General features: G+C 43.4%; 1 protein-coding gene across 1 annotated transcript; it reads left to right on the forward strand.

Moving 5' to 3' along the window:
• The first annotated feature begins 4,129 nt into the window (after window positions 1–4,129).
• LOC109874219 (cdc42 effector protein 2-like) lies at window positions 4,130–13,990 on the forward strand. Its single transcript, XM_020466038.2, has 2 exons — window positions 4,130–4,685; window positions 10,191–13,990. Exon 2 carries the CDS (start codon window positions 10,537–10,539, stop codon window positions 11,287–11,289), a length of 753 nt encoding a protein of 250 aa, XP_020321627.1. The 5' UTR covers window positions 4,130–4,685; window positions 10,191–10,536; the 3' UTR covers window positions 11,290–13,990.
• Window positions 13,991–18,932: the final 4,942 nt, after the last annotated feature.

Below are 18,932 nucleotides of genomic sequence, written 5' to 3' on the forward strand. Positions count from 1 at the left end.
AACAGTGACCATGTACATATTCCAACCAGAAGCAATGGATTACAGGCAACATCCTCACTGAGCTAAAGCTGCCTCTCCGTAGCCGATGTGAGTAAGACCTTTAAACAGGTTAACATGCACAAGAAATATCCACAGATGACGCAACCTCTATTGCACTCCACACTTCCCTTTCCAACCTGGACAAGAGAACATCTATGTGAGAATGCTGTTCATTGACTACAGCTCAGCGTTTAACACCATAGCACCCTCCAAGCTCATCACTAAGCTCAGGACCCTGGCACTGAACAACTCCCTCTGCAACTGGATCCTGGGCTTCCTGATGGGCCGCCCCCTGGTGATGAGGGTAGGGAACAACAAATCCTCCACGCTGACCCTTAACACAGGGGCCCCTCAATGTTGTGTGCTTAGTCCCCTCCTGTACTCCCTGTTCACCTATGACTGCTTGGCCACGCACGACTTCAACACAATCATTAAGTTTGCTGACGACACAGTGGTGGTAGGCCTGGTCAATGATGACGATGAAACAGCCTATAGGGAGGAGGTCAGTGACCTGGTAGTGTGGTGCCAAGACAACAACCTCTCCCTCAATGTCACCAAGGCAAAGAAGCTGATCGTGAACTACAGGAAATGGAGGGCCGAGAACGCCCCCATCCATCAATGGGGCTGTAGTGGTCGAGAGATTCAAGTTCCTATGTGTCCATATCACTAAGGAAATAACATGGCCCAAACACACCAACACAGTCGTGAAGAAGGTACGACAATGCCCCTTCCCCCTCAGGAGGCTGAAAAGATTTGACACGGGCCCTTGGATCATCAAAAAGTCTACAGCTGCACCACTGAGAGCAGCTTGACTGGCTGCATTATCGCTTGGTATGGCAACTGCTAGGCATCTGACCACAAGGCGCTACAGAGGGTAGTCCGTATGGCCCAGTATATCACTGGGACAGAGCTCCCTGCCATCCAGGACCTCAAACCAGGCACAGAGGAAGGCTCTAAAAATGGTCAGACTCCAGCCACTCAAGTTATATAGACTGTTCTCTCTGCTACCACACGACCAAGCAGTACTGATCCACCCACAGGCTGGAACCAACAGGACCCTGAACAGCTTCTACCCCCAAGCCATAAGACTGGTAATAGTTAACCAAATAGCTACCTGGGCTATTTGCATTTACCCTTTTTGCACTAACTATTTTGATTCATCACATATGCTGTTTATTATCTATCCTGTTGCCTAGTTACTTTACCCCTACCTATACTGTAGGTACATAGCATTCGGAAAGTATTAAGACCCCTTGACTTTTTTCACATTTTGTTATGTTACAGCCTTATTCTAAAGATTAAATTATTATTTTTCCTCATCAATCTACATACAATACCCCATAATGACAAAGCGAAAACAGTTTTTAGAAATTGTTGCAAATTAGAAAATAACCTGATACCTTAGTTACAGAGGTATTCAGACCCTTTGCTATGGGACTCGAAATTGAGCTCCGGTGCATCCTGTTTCCATTGATCATCCTTGAGATGTTTCTACAACTTGATTGGAGTCCACCTGAGGTAAATTCAATTGATTGTACATGATTTGGAAAGGCACACACCTATCTATATAAATAAGGACCCACAGTTGACAGTGCATGTCAGGGAAAAAACCAAGCCATGAGGTCGTAGGAATTGTCCTTTGAGCTCTGAGACAGGATTGTGTCGAGGCACAGATCTGGGGAAGGGTGCCAAAACATTTCTGCATCATTGAAGGTCCCCAAGAACACAGTGGCCTCCATCATTCTTAAATGGAAGAAGTTTGAACCACCAAGACTTTTCCTAGAGCTGGCCACCCGGCTAAACTGAGCAATCAGGGGTGAAGGGCCTTGGTCAGGGAGATGACCAAGAACCCAATGGTCATTCTGACAGAGCTCCTCTGTGGAGACCATCTCTGTAGCACTCCACCAATCAGGCCTTAATGGTAGAGTGGTCATACGGAAGCCACTCCTCAGTAAAAGGCACATGACAGCCCGCTTGGAGTTTGCCAAAAGGCACCAAAAGACTCTCAGACCATGAATAACAAGATTCTCTGGTCTGATGAAACCAAGATTCTCTGGTCTGATGAAACCAAGATTGAACTCTTTGGCCTGAATGACAAGCGTCACGTCTGGAGGAAACCTGGCACCATCCCTACGGTGAAGCATGGTGGTGGCAGCATCATGCTGTGGGGATGTTTTTCAGTGGCAGGGACTTGGAGACTAGTCAGGATTGAGGGAAAGATGAATGGCGCAAAGTACACAGAGATCCTTGATGAAAACCTGCTCTAGAGCATTCAGAACCTCAGACTTCCAACAGGACAACGACCTTAAGCACACAGCCAAGACAATGGCCGAGTGGCTTTGGGACAAGTCTCTGAATATCCTTGAGTGGCCCAGCCAGAGCCGGCACTGCCGTGTGTACAGCCAGGTTATCATTACTCACTGTATATTTCTACCTCCATTACCTCGTATCCTGCACATCCACAGGGGCACTGCCGTGTGTACAGCCAGATTATCATTACTCACTGTATATTTCTACCTCCATTACCTCGTACCCTGCACATCCACTCGGCACTGCCGTGTGTACAGCCAGGTTATCATTACTCACTGTATATTTCTACCTCCATTACCTCGTACCCTGCACATCCACTCGGCACTGCCGTGTGTACAGCCAGGTTATCATTACTCACTGTATATTTCTACCTCCATTACCTCGTACCCTGCACATCCACTCGGCACTGCCGTGTGTACAGCCAGGTTATCATTACTCACTGTATATTTCTACCTCCATTACCTCGTACCCTGCACATCCACTCGGCACTGCCGTGTGTACAGCCAGGTTATCATTACTCACTGTATATTTCTACCTCCATTACCTCGTACCCTGCACATCCACTCGGCACTGCCGTGTGTACAGCCAGGTTATCATTACTCACTGTATATTTCTACCTCCATTACCTCGTACCCTGCACATCCACTCGGCACTGCCGTGTGTACAGCCAAGTTATCATTACTCACTGTATATTTCTACCTCCATTACCTCGTACCCTGCACATCCACTCGGCACTGCCGTGTGTACAGCCAGGTTATCATTACTCACTGTATATTTCTACCTCCATTACCTCGTACCCTGCACATCCACTCGGCACTGCCGTGTGTACAGCCAGGTTATCATTACTCACTGTATATTTCTACCTCCATTACCTCGTACCCTGCACATCCACAGGGGCACTGCCGTGTGTACAGCCAAGTTATCATTACTCATTGTGCATTTATTCATTGTCTTATAATTGCTCTACTTTTCTCTCTGCATTGTCGGGAAGGGCAGTAAGTAAGCATTTCACTGTTATTCTACACCCCTTGTTTACATATCATGTGTCAAATACAATTATTTGGTTTGGTTTAACTGTCTCATGTAGGTGATAGCACATAGGCCTATCCTTGAGTGACAAGTGTAAATTTGCTCTTCTGATTGTAGACCAGCTCAAACTTTGGGTTGCATAGGTTTACATTGGACTCAGAGGACGCAGGTTGCTTTCTTACACATACCTATGTTAACATAATTAGCTTCAAAATCAAATACATGAAAAATATTATAGGCCTGTGGGACTTCATATTAATTACATTTATAAGGTAAGTTTAAGGAAATAGCAACTGACCACAGAATATTTCAAAATGACACTGCATAGACTAATACCCGTTGTGGGGGTTGCATTGTAGTCTTTCGTTGGTTTCAGGGTATCAGAATGGAACAGCTATAACGGTTTCCTTCCCGCCAAATGTGTCATGCACGTTTGGCACAGATTTAGGCACCAGGCACACAGTAGCATTAGTTAGCCCCTTTTGCTCTCCTTCCTTACAGGTCTGTTCGTATGGTTTGACTCACTCCTCTCGATCTTATCTTCTATAATATGCACATTAAAAAGTCCAAAATAAACATTTCATGTGAGATAATGATTGCACTATTTCAATTGTTCCAAATGATTGATTGGGGATTCCAAATAAACAAATATGTGTTAATGAATAGCTCTCCAAAGCCAACTCTATTGTGTCAAAAATAGGTGTGTGATTCCACTGACAAACAAGGGGTGTAACTGTGAGTCAGTGTGCGCGCACATCTGAACAGCGACGGAAGCGCATGATGTGTCGGAATTTGTAGGAACGAGGAAGACATATAGGCCAACCGAGAAGGAGAAGCCCGCCCTGGATTACAGCTCTTTCATGGAATGTTCACTAAGGAGAACTGTGGTTTTATTTTTTTTACCATCGGGAGTTTGTGATATGCGCACAAAGGTGATATGCGCACTGTGGGACCCTGAGGAATAGGCCATCAAAGTGTTCTGCGCGAAATCCAGTGACAGAGTTTCCAGATATTCACCATTATTTAAGCGCGCACTCTAAGCAAAGTGAGAAAGCGATAATTAGCGATAAGAGGTATAGCGCATCTCTGATTCTACGATATCAGCACATCATCGCTTTAGCAGCCTATGGACCATGGCATCAAATGAAGAAGCGGTTATTTGTCCGGTGCAGGCACCTACGCTCGCCAAGCACAGGGACTTCTGACATTATTTACGCACCCTCAAATATCCGACCCCTGCTCTATGCAGGGAGTAGAGGCCGGTCTTATTGGTAAAAGTCAGGACTGTCATATCTGGCATCGGTGAGGTAAGCAGATCTAATCTATTCTACCTTCTTGAATGCTGCGCACAGCAACTAAGATGCGTGTAACGAGAAGACATTAAATATAACCTAGGAATCCTAGAAATAGCAGAGGTACCGCGGAAAACCGCCCTCCGACATTATCTGCCTCATCAAACGTCAGGAGAGTTTTACAGACAATGTTTAATGTGACCAAATTGGAGTCATATCTTATTTTGAGAATTCCATATTTCTGTTAGCCCATTAGTCAACCTTTTAGGGCGAGTGTGCGTGTTGTGTTATACTGCAGCACACCTCTATTAAATGATGTTCTAGATACTAGGGAACATATCTAACAATATATCAAATCATTCATCATCATTGAGAATGACCTGTTCCCTTCTGCTCATCTGAATTGACTCTTCATTTGTCCTGTATTTGTTGACGAAGTATGTGTTGATAGAAACTGGTCCTCTTCTTGGGACAGAGGTGGATTTGGGGTAGTGTGCTACAATCCTCAAATTCATTAGTTGATATGTTTTGCAAATTATACTGTTCTATTATTGTTGACCAAACATCACACATTCACAACCCTTTCCTACCCTAGATGAGCATTCCCAAATGATCCTTAATAGGTAAGGATTTTTGAAAGAATTGTCTGTCTGGTTCTGTTTGTATCATGAGAAAGGAATCTAAAATACCATCCAAAAACCGTTCAGCTCCAGATCTACTAATCACTTTCAGGAGTGGCTTGTGAGAGATGTCTTTTTCTACCACCTGACTTCTTTCAAGCAGACCATAATTCTCCAGCCCTGCAGCAGTGAAATTCTTTCAAACTCTGAATGACATGATCATCCCTTCAGCCGTTGAGGCCTGTTGTCTCTCACTGGCCTCCTCTGACAGAGTCATTTGAATGGTGACACTGTGAGCATTGTTCAAAAAAGCACTCGGTTGCAGTCAACAGTATGTTCTGGGTGAACAATGTCCTCCTTAGACCTCTGAGAGTTCTCTTTGTGTGAGTTCTGTCAATGACAGCCTGGGACAAACATGTTGTGACAGTATGTCCCATACAATATCGAACAAATGAACAAGCTTTTCAAGGGCTTCATCAAGCATTGTTCTATCTCAGCTGTGGCAGTTAAGAACTGGCTTACAAAGCCTGGTCACTTCATGGATCCAGCTCTTGTTGGAAAGGTTGACACACAAGAAGCTGTACATTTTTGGAAAATATAAAAAGGGCATGTCAAAACAGACCCTTCAGAATCCTATGTTTATTTTTCCAGTGTATTTTATTTTTTATCTCCTTGAAATTGCGTTGAAAGTGCTTCAATGAGGTTCTCAGTTCAATCTTATTCTGCCTGTGTTTTCCCCACTTTTTGTGAAAACTGGAACTGAATTACGAAAATTAGGAAAATACCATGCATGATAAAATGTCGTGAAACAAAGAGCTATGTGGCGGCTGGTGAGGAGGAGTTATAGGAGGATGCACTCATTGTAATGTCTGGAATGGAAACCACGTGTTTGTCTGCATTGTATTTATTCCACTGTGGCTCCTTGCTTGTGGCTCTTTGCTGTGGCTCCTTGCTGTGGTTCCTTGATGTGGCACCTCTATGGTCAAGCCCTAGTTGCTTTTCGGAGAAAGACTGTCTCCACAACATTGGTTCCTTCATCACCTTGGATAAGGGGAGCAGTGGTGTCACACACAACTCAGATGGCCAATGTGTCTGAAGTAACAGCTCAGGTAAGATGTCCCTCAGCTATGGCTCTTGGCTGGGCTGTGGCTGTATCTGTGGTTGGGGTTTATAATGTCAACCCTGGTGGTCACCTTGGCCACCGAGAGGGTTGCACTTGAGTAGTCGTCTGTCTTTGTTTCTGAACCGGTGCAACAAAAAAAAAGCGTAATTAATATCATGTGACCACGACCAGTCTTTAATCCCACTTGTCTGCCAAGATCTTGGCTGCTTTATGTTGACAAAGCACTGAAGCATTCTTTCAAATGTGCCTGACAGGCCTTGTTAACTGCTTACTACAGTATGTTCAAGAGAAGCACTCACTCTGAGAGTATGCATGCATACTATGTTTGAGTGAGTAGGCCTATGTGAAAGGGAAAGAGTGTGTTTTATTATTGTGTTAAACATACATGATATTTATACACAGTATGTGTATAATAAGTCTTTTCGAACTCTTTGTTACCAGGATTGAATACTATTTGATTAGAGTGATCATTAACTCTGACAAATACATTTTATGGAGGCAAAGGAATTTCATTAGTCTGGTCAGCAGATGTATAGCTTTTCCATACGAACAAGACAAGGGATCTGCGACAAGGCTAGAATCTCATTACAATGTTGTTTTGTCCAAACCTTTTCAGTGAAGTATCCTACTGCATTATTAAATTCTAATCATCCTGATGCGTCTTCTACCCTGCTCGTTTGAATGAAACAGATTGATTGTGTGCTTTAGACCATTGCAAAGTATTCACGTACACAGTCTGGGTCCACAATGGCATGTCTGAGAGAGACTCCTTCACTGTGGCCAAACAGAATGCAGCTAGAGATGAAGCACATCTCTCTGTCTGTCATTATCTCCACAGACCAGTGATTCAGTTGGCACTGCTACCCTCTGTCTATCACAAAGTAATACAGGCATTTTAAATGTTATATTATTAGCTACAGTTGAAGTCAGAAGTTTACATACACCTTAGCCAAATACATTTAAACTCAGTTATTCACAATTCCTGACATTTAATGATAGTAAAAATTCCCTGTCTTAGGTGAGTTAGGATCACCACTTTATTTTAAGAATGTGAAATGTCAGAATAATAATAGAGAGAATGATTTATTTCCACTTTTATTTCTTTCATCACATTCCCAGTCGGTCAGAAGTTTACATTCACTCAATTAGTATTTGGTAGCATTGCCTATAAATTGATTAACTTGGGTCAAACGTTTCGGATAGCCTTCCACTAGCTTCCCAAAAATAAGTTGGGTGAATTTTGGCCCCTTCCTCCTGACAGAGCTGGTGTAACCGAGTCAGGTTTGTAGGCCTCCTTGCTCGCACACGCTTTTTCAGTTCTGCCCACATATTTTCTATAGGATTGAGGTTAGGCCCATTTGAGACCAAGCTTTAACTTCCTGACTGATATCTTGAGATGTTGTTTCAATGTATTCACATAATTGTCCTTCCTCATCCTGCCATCTACTTTGTGAAGTGCACCAGTCCCTTCTGCAGCAAAGCACCCCCACAACATGATGCTGCCACCCCCGTGCTTCACGGTTGGGATGGTGTTCTTCAGCTTGCAAGCCTCCCCCTTTTTCCTCCAAACAACAATGGTCACAATCTTTGTCCCCATGTGCAGTTGCAAACCATAGTCTGGCTTTTTTATGGCAGTTTTGGAGCAGTGGCTTCTTCCTTACTGAGCTGCCTTTCAGATTATGTCGATATAGGACTCGTTTTACTGTGGATCTAGATACTTTTGTACCCGTTTCCTCCAGCATCTTCACAAGGTCCTTTGCTGTTGTTCTGGAATTGATTTGCACTTTTCGCACCATTGTACATTCGTCATTAGGAGACAGAACGAGTCTCCTACCTGAATGGTATGACGGCTGCATGGTCCCATGGTGTTTATACTTGTGTACTATTGTTTGTACAGATGAACGTGGTACCATCAGGCGTTTGGAAATTGCTCCCAAGGTTGAACCAGACTTGTGGAGGTCTATAATTTTTGTTTTGAGGTCTTGACTGCGTGGTCCCATGTTGTTTATACTTGCGTACTATTGTTTGTACAGATGAACGTGGTACCATCAGGCGTTTGGAAATTGCTCCCAAGGTTGAACCAGACTTGTGGAGGTCTATAATTTTTGTTTTGAGGTCTTGACTGCGTGGTCCCATGTTGTTTATACTTGCGTACTATTGTTTGTACAGATGAACGTGGTACCATCAGGCGTTTGGAAATTGCTCCCAAGGTTGAACCAGACTTGTGGAGGTCTATAAAAAAAATTGAGGTCTTGGCTGATTTCTTTTGATTTTCCCATGATGTCAAGCAAAGAGGTACTGAGTTTGAAGATAGGCCTTGAAATACATTGCCGGGTACACCTCCAATTGACTCAAATGATGTCAATTAGCCTATCAGAAGCTTCTAAAGCCATGACATCCTTTTCTGGAATTTTCCAAGCTGTTTAAAGGCACAGTCAACTTAGTGTATGTACTTCTGACCCACTAGAATTGTGATACAGTGAATTATAAGTTAAATAATCTGTCTGTAAACAATTGTTGGACAAATTACTTGTCATGCACAAAGTAGAAGTCCTAACTGACTTGCCAAATCTATAGTTTGTTAACAATATGTTTGTGGAGTGGTTGAAAAACGAGTTTTAATGACTCCAACCTGAGTCTATGTAAACGTCTGACTTCCACTGTATGTACTGTGTTTTAACAATGTGCAAATAGTTGAAGTACAAAGGGAAAATAAACTCACACACGTTGTTAACTAACAGAGAGAAAGAGAGTATGTGCGATCTGTCACCAACCAGAATGTTGGTCTGTTCTGGTTCAGCAGAGCTTCGATCAAGTTGGTTCGACCAGTTCCTCTCGCTCTACTGCCCTGACATTATGTGACATCATATGGTCTCTTCTGGTACCTTTTGGGGGCTTTTATTCAATAGGACCATTGTTTACTTGACATGCACGTTGAGGTCAGGTATTGTGTTTCGTATGCTGGTTAGAGGGGAGACATTGTTTTGGTTTTTGTTGCAGAGTGATCTACGTGCACAGTAGCTGACAGCGAACATTAAAGTAAATATTCTGTGAGTGCCTGAGGCTCAAGCTCCTCCTGTGCACTCAGTGGTGCTACTGTAAAGCTATCCCTATCTCATAGCTGTAACCTAAGAAGCAAGAGTTAATGTCAAGTCATGCCCTCTCTCTCATACCCAGGTTTTCCTGCTCTGCTTGGCCAAGGCCCTCACTGAGCAGCAGCACTTTAATATGCCTCCTTCAGAACTACTGTCTGCCAGCCTGACACACACACCTGCCTCACTAAAGCTCCCTAAATAGGTTTAAACCAGGCTAACCTCTCTCTCATCCACAAGGCATGCTACTGAAAGTGTCCTCTCTTATTCACACCTTCACACTCACATATCGCCCTATTGCACTCCTCAGCAGTGCATCCTGATTCATTCATTCTGGCATTCACCATATAAGAAACTTTTCCCATGCTGCATTGCCAACAACAATAGACTGAGTGATTATTTTATGTCCTGTTGTTGATATGATACGATGGAAATATTTATTGAATGACTTTCTTTCTGCTCAACTCTATCAAACTAGACCTAAGGGGTCTCTGGGTTTTTATGTGTCACGGTTGTTTTTTTACACTTGAGTGTTTATTTTCCTTACAAATTAAGTTTCTGAACATCAGACGTCATGTAATATCATGAGAGTATTGTTCCTCCATGTTTATATAGCATGCATTTTAGAGCAACGGTTCTACTATAGAATATAAAACTAATGGCTTTCTTCTGCTTGTTTCCGCAGTGGGAGGTGATTGACACCGTGGACACAGTGAGTGGACCTCACTAAAAAACCTCTCCAACAGTCGTCGTGCCATCCTCACTTCTTACTCACTGTGAAGCGCTGTAACGAGAGTGATGTGGACTTTATTTGGGACTATTCATCAGTAAAGCTGGCTGCAGAAGTAGCAGTCCTCCCTGAGCACCAGGCCTGACTGTTAATAGCTCAGCTCAGCTCAGCCAGCCTGGTTCCCTCTCCTTCTTCCTGTGTCTGATTCAGAGAGAAGCTCTGCCCAGCCCCCCCACCCCCACCCCCACCCCTCACGTTGTTGCAGGAGTTGAGTCTCTGTTGCCCAGGGAGGGCTCCAGACATGTCCACCAAGGCGCCCATATACTTGAAGCGGCGGAGCAGGAAGGGTAAGAAAGAAAAGCTGCGGGACATCCTCTCTTCGGACATGATCAGTCCTCCGCTTGGGGACTTCCGCCACACCATCCACATCGGCAGCGGCGGGGGGGAGGACAACCTATTTGGGGACCTGTCCTTCCTGGAGGGGAAGTTCCACCTGCTCCCTGGGCAGCAGGGCGACTGCCTATCCCAGCGCTCTTCCATGTACGCAGAGCCCTTCCAGTTCAGCCATACTGCCAGCATCAGCGGACACACAGCCTCCTCAGAGAGCTCCCCCCTTCTGAAGAACGCCCTCTCTCTGCCCGTCATTGGAGGGTTGCAGGCCATCACCCTGCCCGTCACCTCTGCACCCCCCACTGTCCCCCACCTGCCTCAGAACGCAGCCCCCCCACCCAAACCTCCTCGACTGCACCTGGATGACAAGATCCTGATGTCCCATCACCCAGGCCTGGACTCCCCCTTGGCCCAGACTCCCAGCAGGACTTCCCAGTTCTGCCCACCCTCTCCCAGGTTTTCATCAGACAACGATGTGTGTATCCAGGACCCCTATCTGGATGACCGGGTTCAGGAGCGTCCCTACTTGTCCAACGCAGGCTCCCTGCTCTCCCTGCACCTGGACCTGGGCCCCTCCATCCTGGATGACGTGCTGCAGATCATGGACCGCCAGCGCCTCAACGGAACCTGTCTGCAGGGAGGACGGCAAGAGCTCTACACCTGACCATGGGAAGTCCTCCTCCCTCGGTCCCTTGTCCCTCGTAGTGTAACACAGGAGGTTCTGACCTCAACCAGGCCTTGCTTGATCACAAGGCTGGGTTTGTACAGTAGTTTGCTCATATTAAGTGCTTTTTTTCTGGAACTTAACATCAGTTTCTGTTAGTGTTTTAATTGATATTGAATATCTTTCTACACTTTTCCATATTTGAATTACTTAATGTCGGAAGTGTTGTCTAATGAGGTGACATGAGCCAAAAGCTGACTGTTAAATCTCCTTTGCCCTTCCTCCAAAGAGTACATGAAGAGACTGGGGAAAGAATACACTGCTGGTCAGGAACTGAGGTCAGCATATATCTATCTGTTTGGGCTAATATGTCAGTGGGAAGGGTATGGTAAACCTGAAGGTCAGTGTTAGATCTTTTTTTTTACTGCACCTGAGCTGTAGACTACTCTACGTACTCCGAAGATCACAGTTTGCTGCGTGTGTCATACAGATTTATCCAGTTTATGAAGCTATTCTGGAACAGACATTCAATTCAGACTCTACTTGATTGGGGATATTGTTCTCAAAGACACACACTTACGGAAAGATGAACTGTACGACAGGGATGATGTCATCTCTGTAAGGACAGGGAGCCAGAGTGGGAGAGGAGGTCACCTCCCTGAGTCTCTGTCTTCAGCTTTTGTTCATTTTTACTGCAAGATTGTGAAAGTTGTAACTTTGTATCAGAGGAGACACTGAGTGTTGGAGAGTACAGCAGTTCCATATCTGTCGTCCTTTCAGCAGATCTACAGAGCAAAGCGCTCTGTTTTTACTGGCTCTCAGGCTCTGGTCATTGAGATGTTGGACACGCTTTGATTCACAACCTGAGACTGCTCATAAAGAGATTCTCACCGCTGTAGCCATCCAAGTCCTTGTGTTGCTCCAACTATCTCTGTACCAACACTGAAAAGTTCACAATCAGACTATTACCAATGTTATTTTGAATTCTAGTGACAAGATACTTCAGTGTTTGCAGTACAATACAGCGTAGAGTAGCTGGAACACCAATTGCTGCATGGGGTATATATTTTTCTATTTCAGTATTACATCAATAACAATGTAGCAATCAACTGGATAATGATAACCGGTTAATGATTCTTCACGGCCAGTAGCACCTTAATTGAAGAGGATGGGCTCATTTTTTTAAAACTAACTAGGCAAGTCAGTTAAGCAGAAATTCTTATTTTACAATGAATGCCCAAACCCTCCCCTAACCCGGACAACGCTGGGCTAATTGTGCGCCGTCCTATGGGACTCCCGATCACGGCCTGTTGTGATACAGCCCGGGATCAAACCAGAGTCTGTAGTGACACCTCTAAAACTGAGATGCAGTGCCTTAGACCGCTGCGCCACTCAGGAGTAAATCATAGTCATGGATTGAACGGAATAAATGGATTGGTATCAAACACATCAAATAAATGGTTTCCATGTGTTTGATACCATTCCATTCACTCCATTCCAGCCATTATTATGAGTCATCCTCCCCTCAGCAGCCTCCTGTGCACCCTGTGCATGCTCAAGTGATTACTAAATTAGATGGAAAAGAACTCGGGCTCCATAGCTGACATGTTGAGAAGAGGACTATATTAATAGACATATGTTGCAGAGAGAGAGAGAGAGGATGTGATTAGAGGTGCTGCAGTGCAGTCTGTTTGGACTCTGGGGGAGAGAGAGAGAAAGGATATGGTAAGATGTGCTGCAGTGCAGTCTGTCTGGAGCTGGAGCCAGAGCCTGCAGTGCAGTCTGTCCTGCTGACCATGGCCAGGCCAGAATGGTGTTACGTAAGCCTGTGTCTGTTTACTCTGGAGCTCTGCTGACAGATCTGCAGCCAGCCACTCAGTGACAGGGGAGCTGTACGGTGCAGAACAGTGTGTCAGGCTCTCCTGCAGCGTTTGGGACAGCACCTGTTGACAGACTGACATCAACACTACTAACCTTCACTGGCTCCTGCAACTGCTATAAATCCAGATTTCTATAATCTACTCCGTTGTATGCTGCACCTAATGACTATGGTGACATACTTTGGTGTTACTTTTTAAGTTGTGATATGCATGGTATGCCTCCTACAACAACTGAACTCAAGTTATTTTGGCATTTTTCCTATTGTATCTAGCTACTAGTCTAGACCTCCAAGTAAGTGTTGGCTGTTTTAGAAAGTGGTTGTAGCATACGGAGCCAAAACCCTTTGTCGTCATCACTCCGTTTATCATAGTTGCTATGGCACTGGCTTCTGCTAATACCTGAATCGCCAGATATGAGGCTCCACTTCCCTACATATTTATTTGGACAGTGAAGCTAAAACTTTTAATTTGGTTCTATACTCCACCATTTTGGATTTGAGATCAAATGTTTTATATGAGGCGATGGAACAAAATGTCACCTTTTTTATTTAGGGTATTTTTCATATATATACATTATGTTTTACCGTTTAGAAATGAAAGAACTTTGTATGTAGTCCCCCCATTTTGAAGGTATCATAAGTATTTGGACAAATTCACTTAGTGTATTAAAGTAGTCAAAAGTACAACTCTACTCTGTAACTTTCTCACTCATCATTATTCCCAATTCATTCATGATTATCTGTAATCATGGTAGCTTCTAAATTAATGTACAAATGCTCAAACATTCTATATTATTTACAATAAAAGTGACTCCAAAAATACATTATTTACAATTCATTTCTACACAACTGTCTGGAACACCTGGTACTCTCATGCATGATTCAGTGTTGCTTGCCTCAAAGCGCACACTCGTCTTGTAGGCTTGTGTCACTGGGCAACTAACGGCTCTGCTTCCCTTTGTAGTCCGTAATAGATTGCAATCCCTGCCACATCCGACGAGCGTCGAAGGTGTAGTATTTGTATTTATTATGGATCCCCATTAGCTACTCTTCCTGGGTTCCAGCAAAATTAAGGCAGTTTATACAATTTTAAAACATTACAATACATTCTACGATTTCACAATACACTGTGTGCCCTCAGGCCCCTACTCCACCACTACCACAGTACTAAATCCATGTGTATGTATGTTATTGTGTGTGTGTGTGTGTGTGTGTGTGTGTGTCTGTCTGTGCCAATGTTTGTGTTGCTTCACAGTCCCTGCTGTTCCATATGGTGTTTTTTAATCTGTTTTTTAAATCTAATTTTACTGCTTGCGCTATTACTTGATGGGGAATAGAGTTCCATGTACTCATGCCTCTATGTAGTACTGTGTGCTTACCCATAGTATGTTCTGGACTTGGGGACTGTGAAGAGACCTCATGTGGCATGTATTGTGGGGTATGCATGGGTGTCTGAGCTGTGTGCCAGTAGTTTAGACAGACAGCTCGGTGAATTCAACATGCCAATGCCTCTCAAAAATAAAGTAGTGATGAAGTCAATCTCTCTTCCACTTTCAGCCAGGAGAGATTGACATGCATATTATTAAAATTAGCTCTCTGTGTACCATCCTTTTATTGTGGCACCTGACCACACGACTGTAAGTTGCGACAAAACTTGTTGATGGTGTTAAGAAGGCAGAGCATCGCTTTATTATAGACAGACTTCTCCCCATCTTATCTACTCCTGCATCAATATGTTTTGACCATGACAGTTTACAATGTAGGGTTACTCCAAGCAGTTTAGTCATCTCAACTTGCTCAATTTCCACATTATTTATTACAATATTTAGTTGAGGTTTAGAGTTTAGTGAGTGATTTGTTCCAAAAACAATGCATTAAGTTTAAGAAATATTTAGGGCTAACTTATTCCTTGCCACCCACTCTGAAACTAACTGCAGCTCTTTGTTGAGTGTTGCAGTCATTTCAGTCGCTGTAGTAGTTGATGTGTTGAGTCATCCGCATACATAGAAACTCTGGCTTTACTCAAAGTCAGTGGCATGTCGTTAGTAAAAATTGAAAAAAGCAAGTGGCCTAAACAGCTACCCTGGGGAATTTCTGATTCTAACTGGATTATATTTGAGAGGCTTGCATTAAAGAACACCCTCTGTTCTGTTAGACAAGTAACTCTTTATCCACATTATAGCAGGGGGTATAAAGCCATAACACACATGTTTTTTCCAGCAGCATACTATGCTCAATAATGTCAAAAGCTGCACTGAAGTCTAACAAGACAGCCCCCACAATCATTTTATCTTCAATTTCTCTCAGCCAATCATCAGTCATAAGTGCTGTGCTTGTTGAGTGTCCTTCCCTATAAGCACGCTGAAATTCTGTTGTCAATTTGTTTACTCTAAAATAGCATTGTATCTGGTCAATCACAATTTTTTTCCAGAAGTTTACTACGGGTTGGTAACAGACTGATTGGTCGGCTATTTGAACCAGTAAAGGGGGCTTTACTATTCTTGAGTAGCTTCCCTCCAAGCCTGAGGGCACACTCTCTAGTAGGATTAAATTAAAGACGTATAAAATAGGAGTGGCAATATCGTCTGCTATTATCCCACAGTAATTGTCCATCTAGATTGTTAGACCCTGGTGGCTTGTCATTGTTGATAGACAACAATAATTTTTTCACCTCTTCCACACTGACTTTACGGAATTCAAAAGTACAATTCTTGTCTATCATAATTTGGTCCGATATACTTGGATGTGTAGTGTCAGCGTTTGTTGCTGGAATGTCATCCCTAAGTTTGCATATCTTGCCAGTGGGATTCAATCTGTCCTGTATTTACGCTTTGCCTGTTTGATTGTTCTTCGGATGGCATAGCAGGATTCTTATAAGGGTTCGAGTCCCGCTCCTTGAAAGTAGCAGCTTAGTCCAAATGTTACCTGTAATCCATGGCTTCTGGTTGGGGTATGTACGTACGGTCACGGTGGGGACGACGTCATCGATGTACTTGTTGATGAAGGCAGTGACTGATGTATTCCGCAATGCCATCGGAAGAATCCCGGAACATATTCCAGTCTGTGATACAGTAGCAAAAGAGTCCTGTAGCTTAGAATCTGCGTCATCTGACCACTTCCGTATTGAGCAAGTCATTGGTACTTCCTGCTTTAGTTTTTACTTGTAAGCAGGAATCAGGAGAATAGAGTTATGGTCAGATTTGTCAAATGGAGGACGAGGGAGAGCTTTGTGTGTAGAGTAAAGGTGGTCTAGAGTTTTTTTCCCCTCTGGTTGCACATGTAACATGCTTAAACAGATTTAGGTTTCCCTGCATTAAAGTCCCCAGCCAAAAGGAGCGCCGCCTCTGGATGAGCATTTTCTTGTTTGCTTAATGCCTTATACAGCTCGTTGAGTGCGGTCTTAGTGCCAGCATCGGTTTGTGGTGATAAATAGACAACTACGAAAAGTATAAATGAAAACTCTTTGTAAATAGTGTGGTCTACAGCTTATCATGTGATACTCTACCTCAGGCGAGCAAAACCTCAAGACTTCCTTAATATTAGATTTCATGCACCAGGTGTTATTGACAAATAGACACAAACCGCTGGGGTAGTCTGTGCAAACTAATCTTTCAGGAAGAAGCTGTTCTATCTTGCCGATGTATGGAAAACCCAGCCAGCTGAATGTTATCCATGTTGTCGTTCAGTCACGACTCGGTGAAACATAAGATATTAGAGTTTTTAATGTCCCGTTGGTAGGATAGTCTTTATCGGAGCTCATTCAGTTTATTATCCAGTGATTGCATGTTGGCTAATAGGACTGATGGTAGAGGCATGTTACCCACTCACCGTTGGATTCTGCAGACCTACGACCGCTATATCTCCGTCTCTTCTTCATGCGAATTACAGGGATTTGGGCCTTGTCCGGTGTCTGAAGTAAATTCTTCACATCCGACTTGTTAAAGAAAAAAATCTTCATCCAGTACGAGGTGAGTAATCACTGACCTGATATCCAGATGCTATTTTCTGTCATACTAGACAGTGCCAGGGAAAAATTATGTACAAAATAAGTTACAAATAATGCAAAATAACACACACAATAGCACAATCGGTTAGGAGCCTGTAAAACGGCAGCCATCTCCTCCGGCTCCATTATTATCTTCCCAGCACAAGGTGCACTGGTGTAATGATTATGCTGTTTAATCAGAAATGCCACACCTGTCAGGTGGATGGATTATCTTGGCAAAGGAGAAATGTTCACTAACAGGGATGTAAACACATTTGTGCACAAAATCTGAATGAAATAAGCTTTTTGTGCATATGGAACATTTCTGGGATCTTTTATTTCAGCTCATGAAACATGGGACCAACACTTTACAGGTTGCGTTAATATTTTTGTTCAGTGTACTTATGACACCTTCAAATGAGGGGACTAGATGCATAAAGTGCTTTCATTTCTAAACGGTAAAACCGATATGTATGAAAATACCTTCAAATAAAAAGGTGCAATTCTGTACTGTCGCCTCATTCAAAACATTTATAGAGTATAGAGCCAAATTAAAGAATTGAGCTTCACTGTCCAAATAAATAGTCAGTTTAATATTTATCAAACTTCAAGGTTTTGTAGATATCTCTATTACATCATAACCTTTGCTGATCTTTATGTATGATAATGACTCTTATCGTGGCATAAAATTGGCATATTTTACATGTTTGGACAAATTGTTTACTTGCATCACACAATTACAAGCTGTAAATGATTATGAATAAATGCAATGTTATGGATAGAAGAAGAAAGACATCCTTGTTTAGTTTTTCTGTGTGTGTGTGTGTGTGCGCGTGCCCGCGCCCACGTTCTCTTGTTTGCCATGGTCCCTCCAGTTTTTGAATAGCCCTGGGAATGGCTCCAACTTTCTTTGTTAACACAGGGCCCTCGACACACACAGCCAGTGACCCTGAGAGCAGGGGCGGTCTGGAAACACCACTGAGAGGGGCCCTGCAGGGGGAGGATCTCAGAGGGGAGGTAGACATGCGAGTGAAAAAGCCATGCGGATGAGAAGAGGGAGAGACCAAATATATATATGTTTAACCTTTTTTCTCTTAATTAGTGTATCTCTGATCAGAGCAAATAGTTGAAGCAAACAAGTTAAAAACATCACTTCTTTCTGTTTCAACTGTGTTTTCAATTTGATTTGCTGTTGAGATTTTGTTCTGCCTCTTTGCGCTTTAGAGTCTTCAAGGAACTTCAGAGATAGGAAGATCCCACTGGGCAAACACTGGTGGAAGATTTCCTAGGTGACCTCCAGAATTTATTTGTGTTGATTATGGGACCACCCAGTCTATTCCTCTCTTATTTAATCATACTCAAAACCTCATAAGTGGAACGTGTCCCCGCTGGCCTGGATAAATTATGTAACTCCTAATCTAAAAAACTCATGACATTCGAAGGAGACCCCTTGTGAGTTTCACAATCAAACAAGTGTGTTGTGCTTCACTGTCTCCCTCATTGGCTGGGAACACCAGCTGTGTGTCTAGGTCTAAAAGCATGGCATACACAGATGCATACATAGTTTTAATGGAAAGGCCTGCCTAGAGCAGAGTGACCAATGCCAGCCTCTTTCTCCCTGGTCTGAGTTTGGACCTCTGCTTGGGTGTAATAAGTAATATTGGGCCACTGACAGGCTGAAAGTGGATAGCATTCAGAGAGTTTGACAGTTTACATGTCAGAAAAGCTCCTTGAAGTCCATGCCCAGAATGATTCCTTCCTTCCATGTGCTTACATCTC

The sequence above is a fragment of the Oncorhynchus kisutch genome, linkage group LG29 (assembly GCF_002021735.2).
Source record: "Oncorhynchus kisutch isolate 150728-3 linkage group LG29, Okis_V2, whole genome shotgun sequence".
Classification (NCBI taxonomy): domain Eukaryota; kingdom Metazoa; phylum Chordata; class Actinopteri; order Salmoniformes; family Salmonidae; genus Oncorhynchus; species Oncorhynchus kisutch.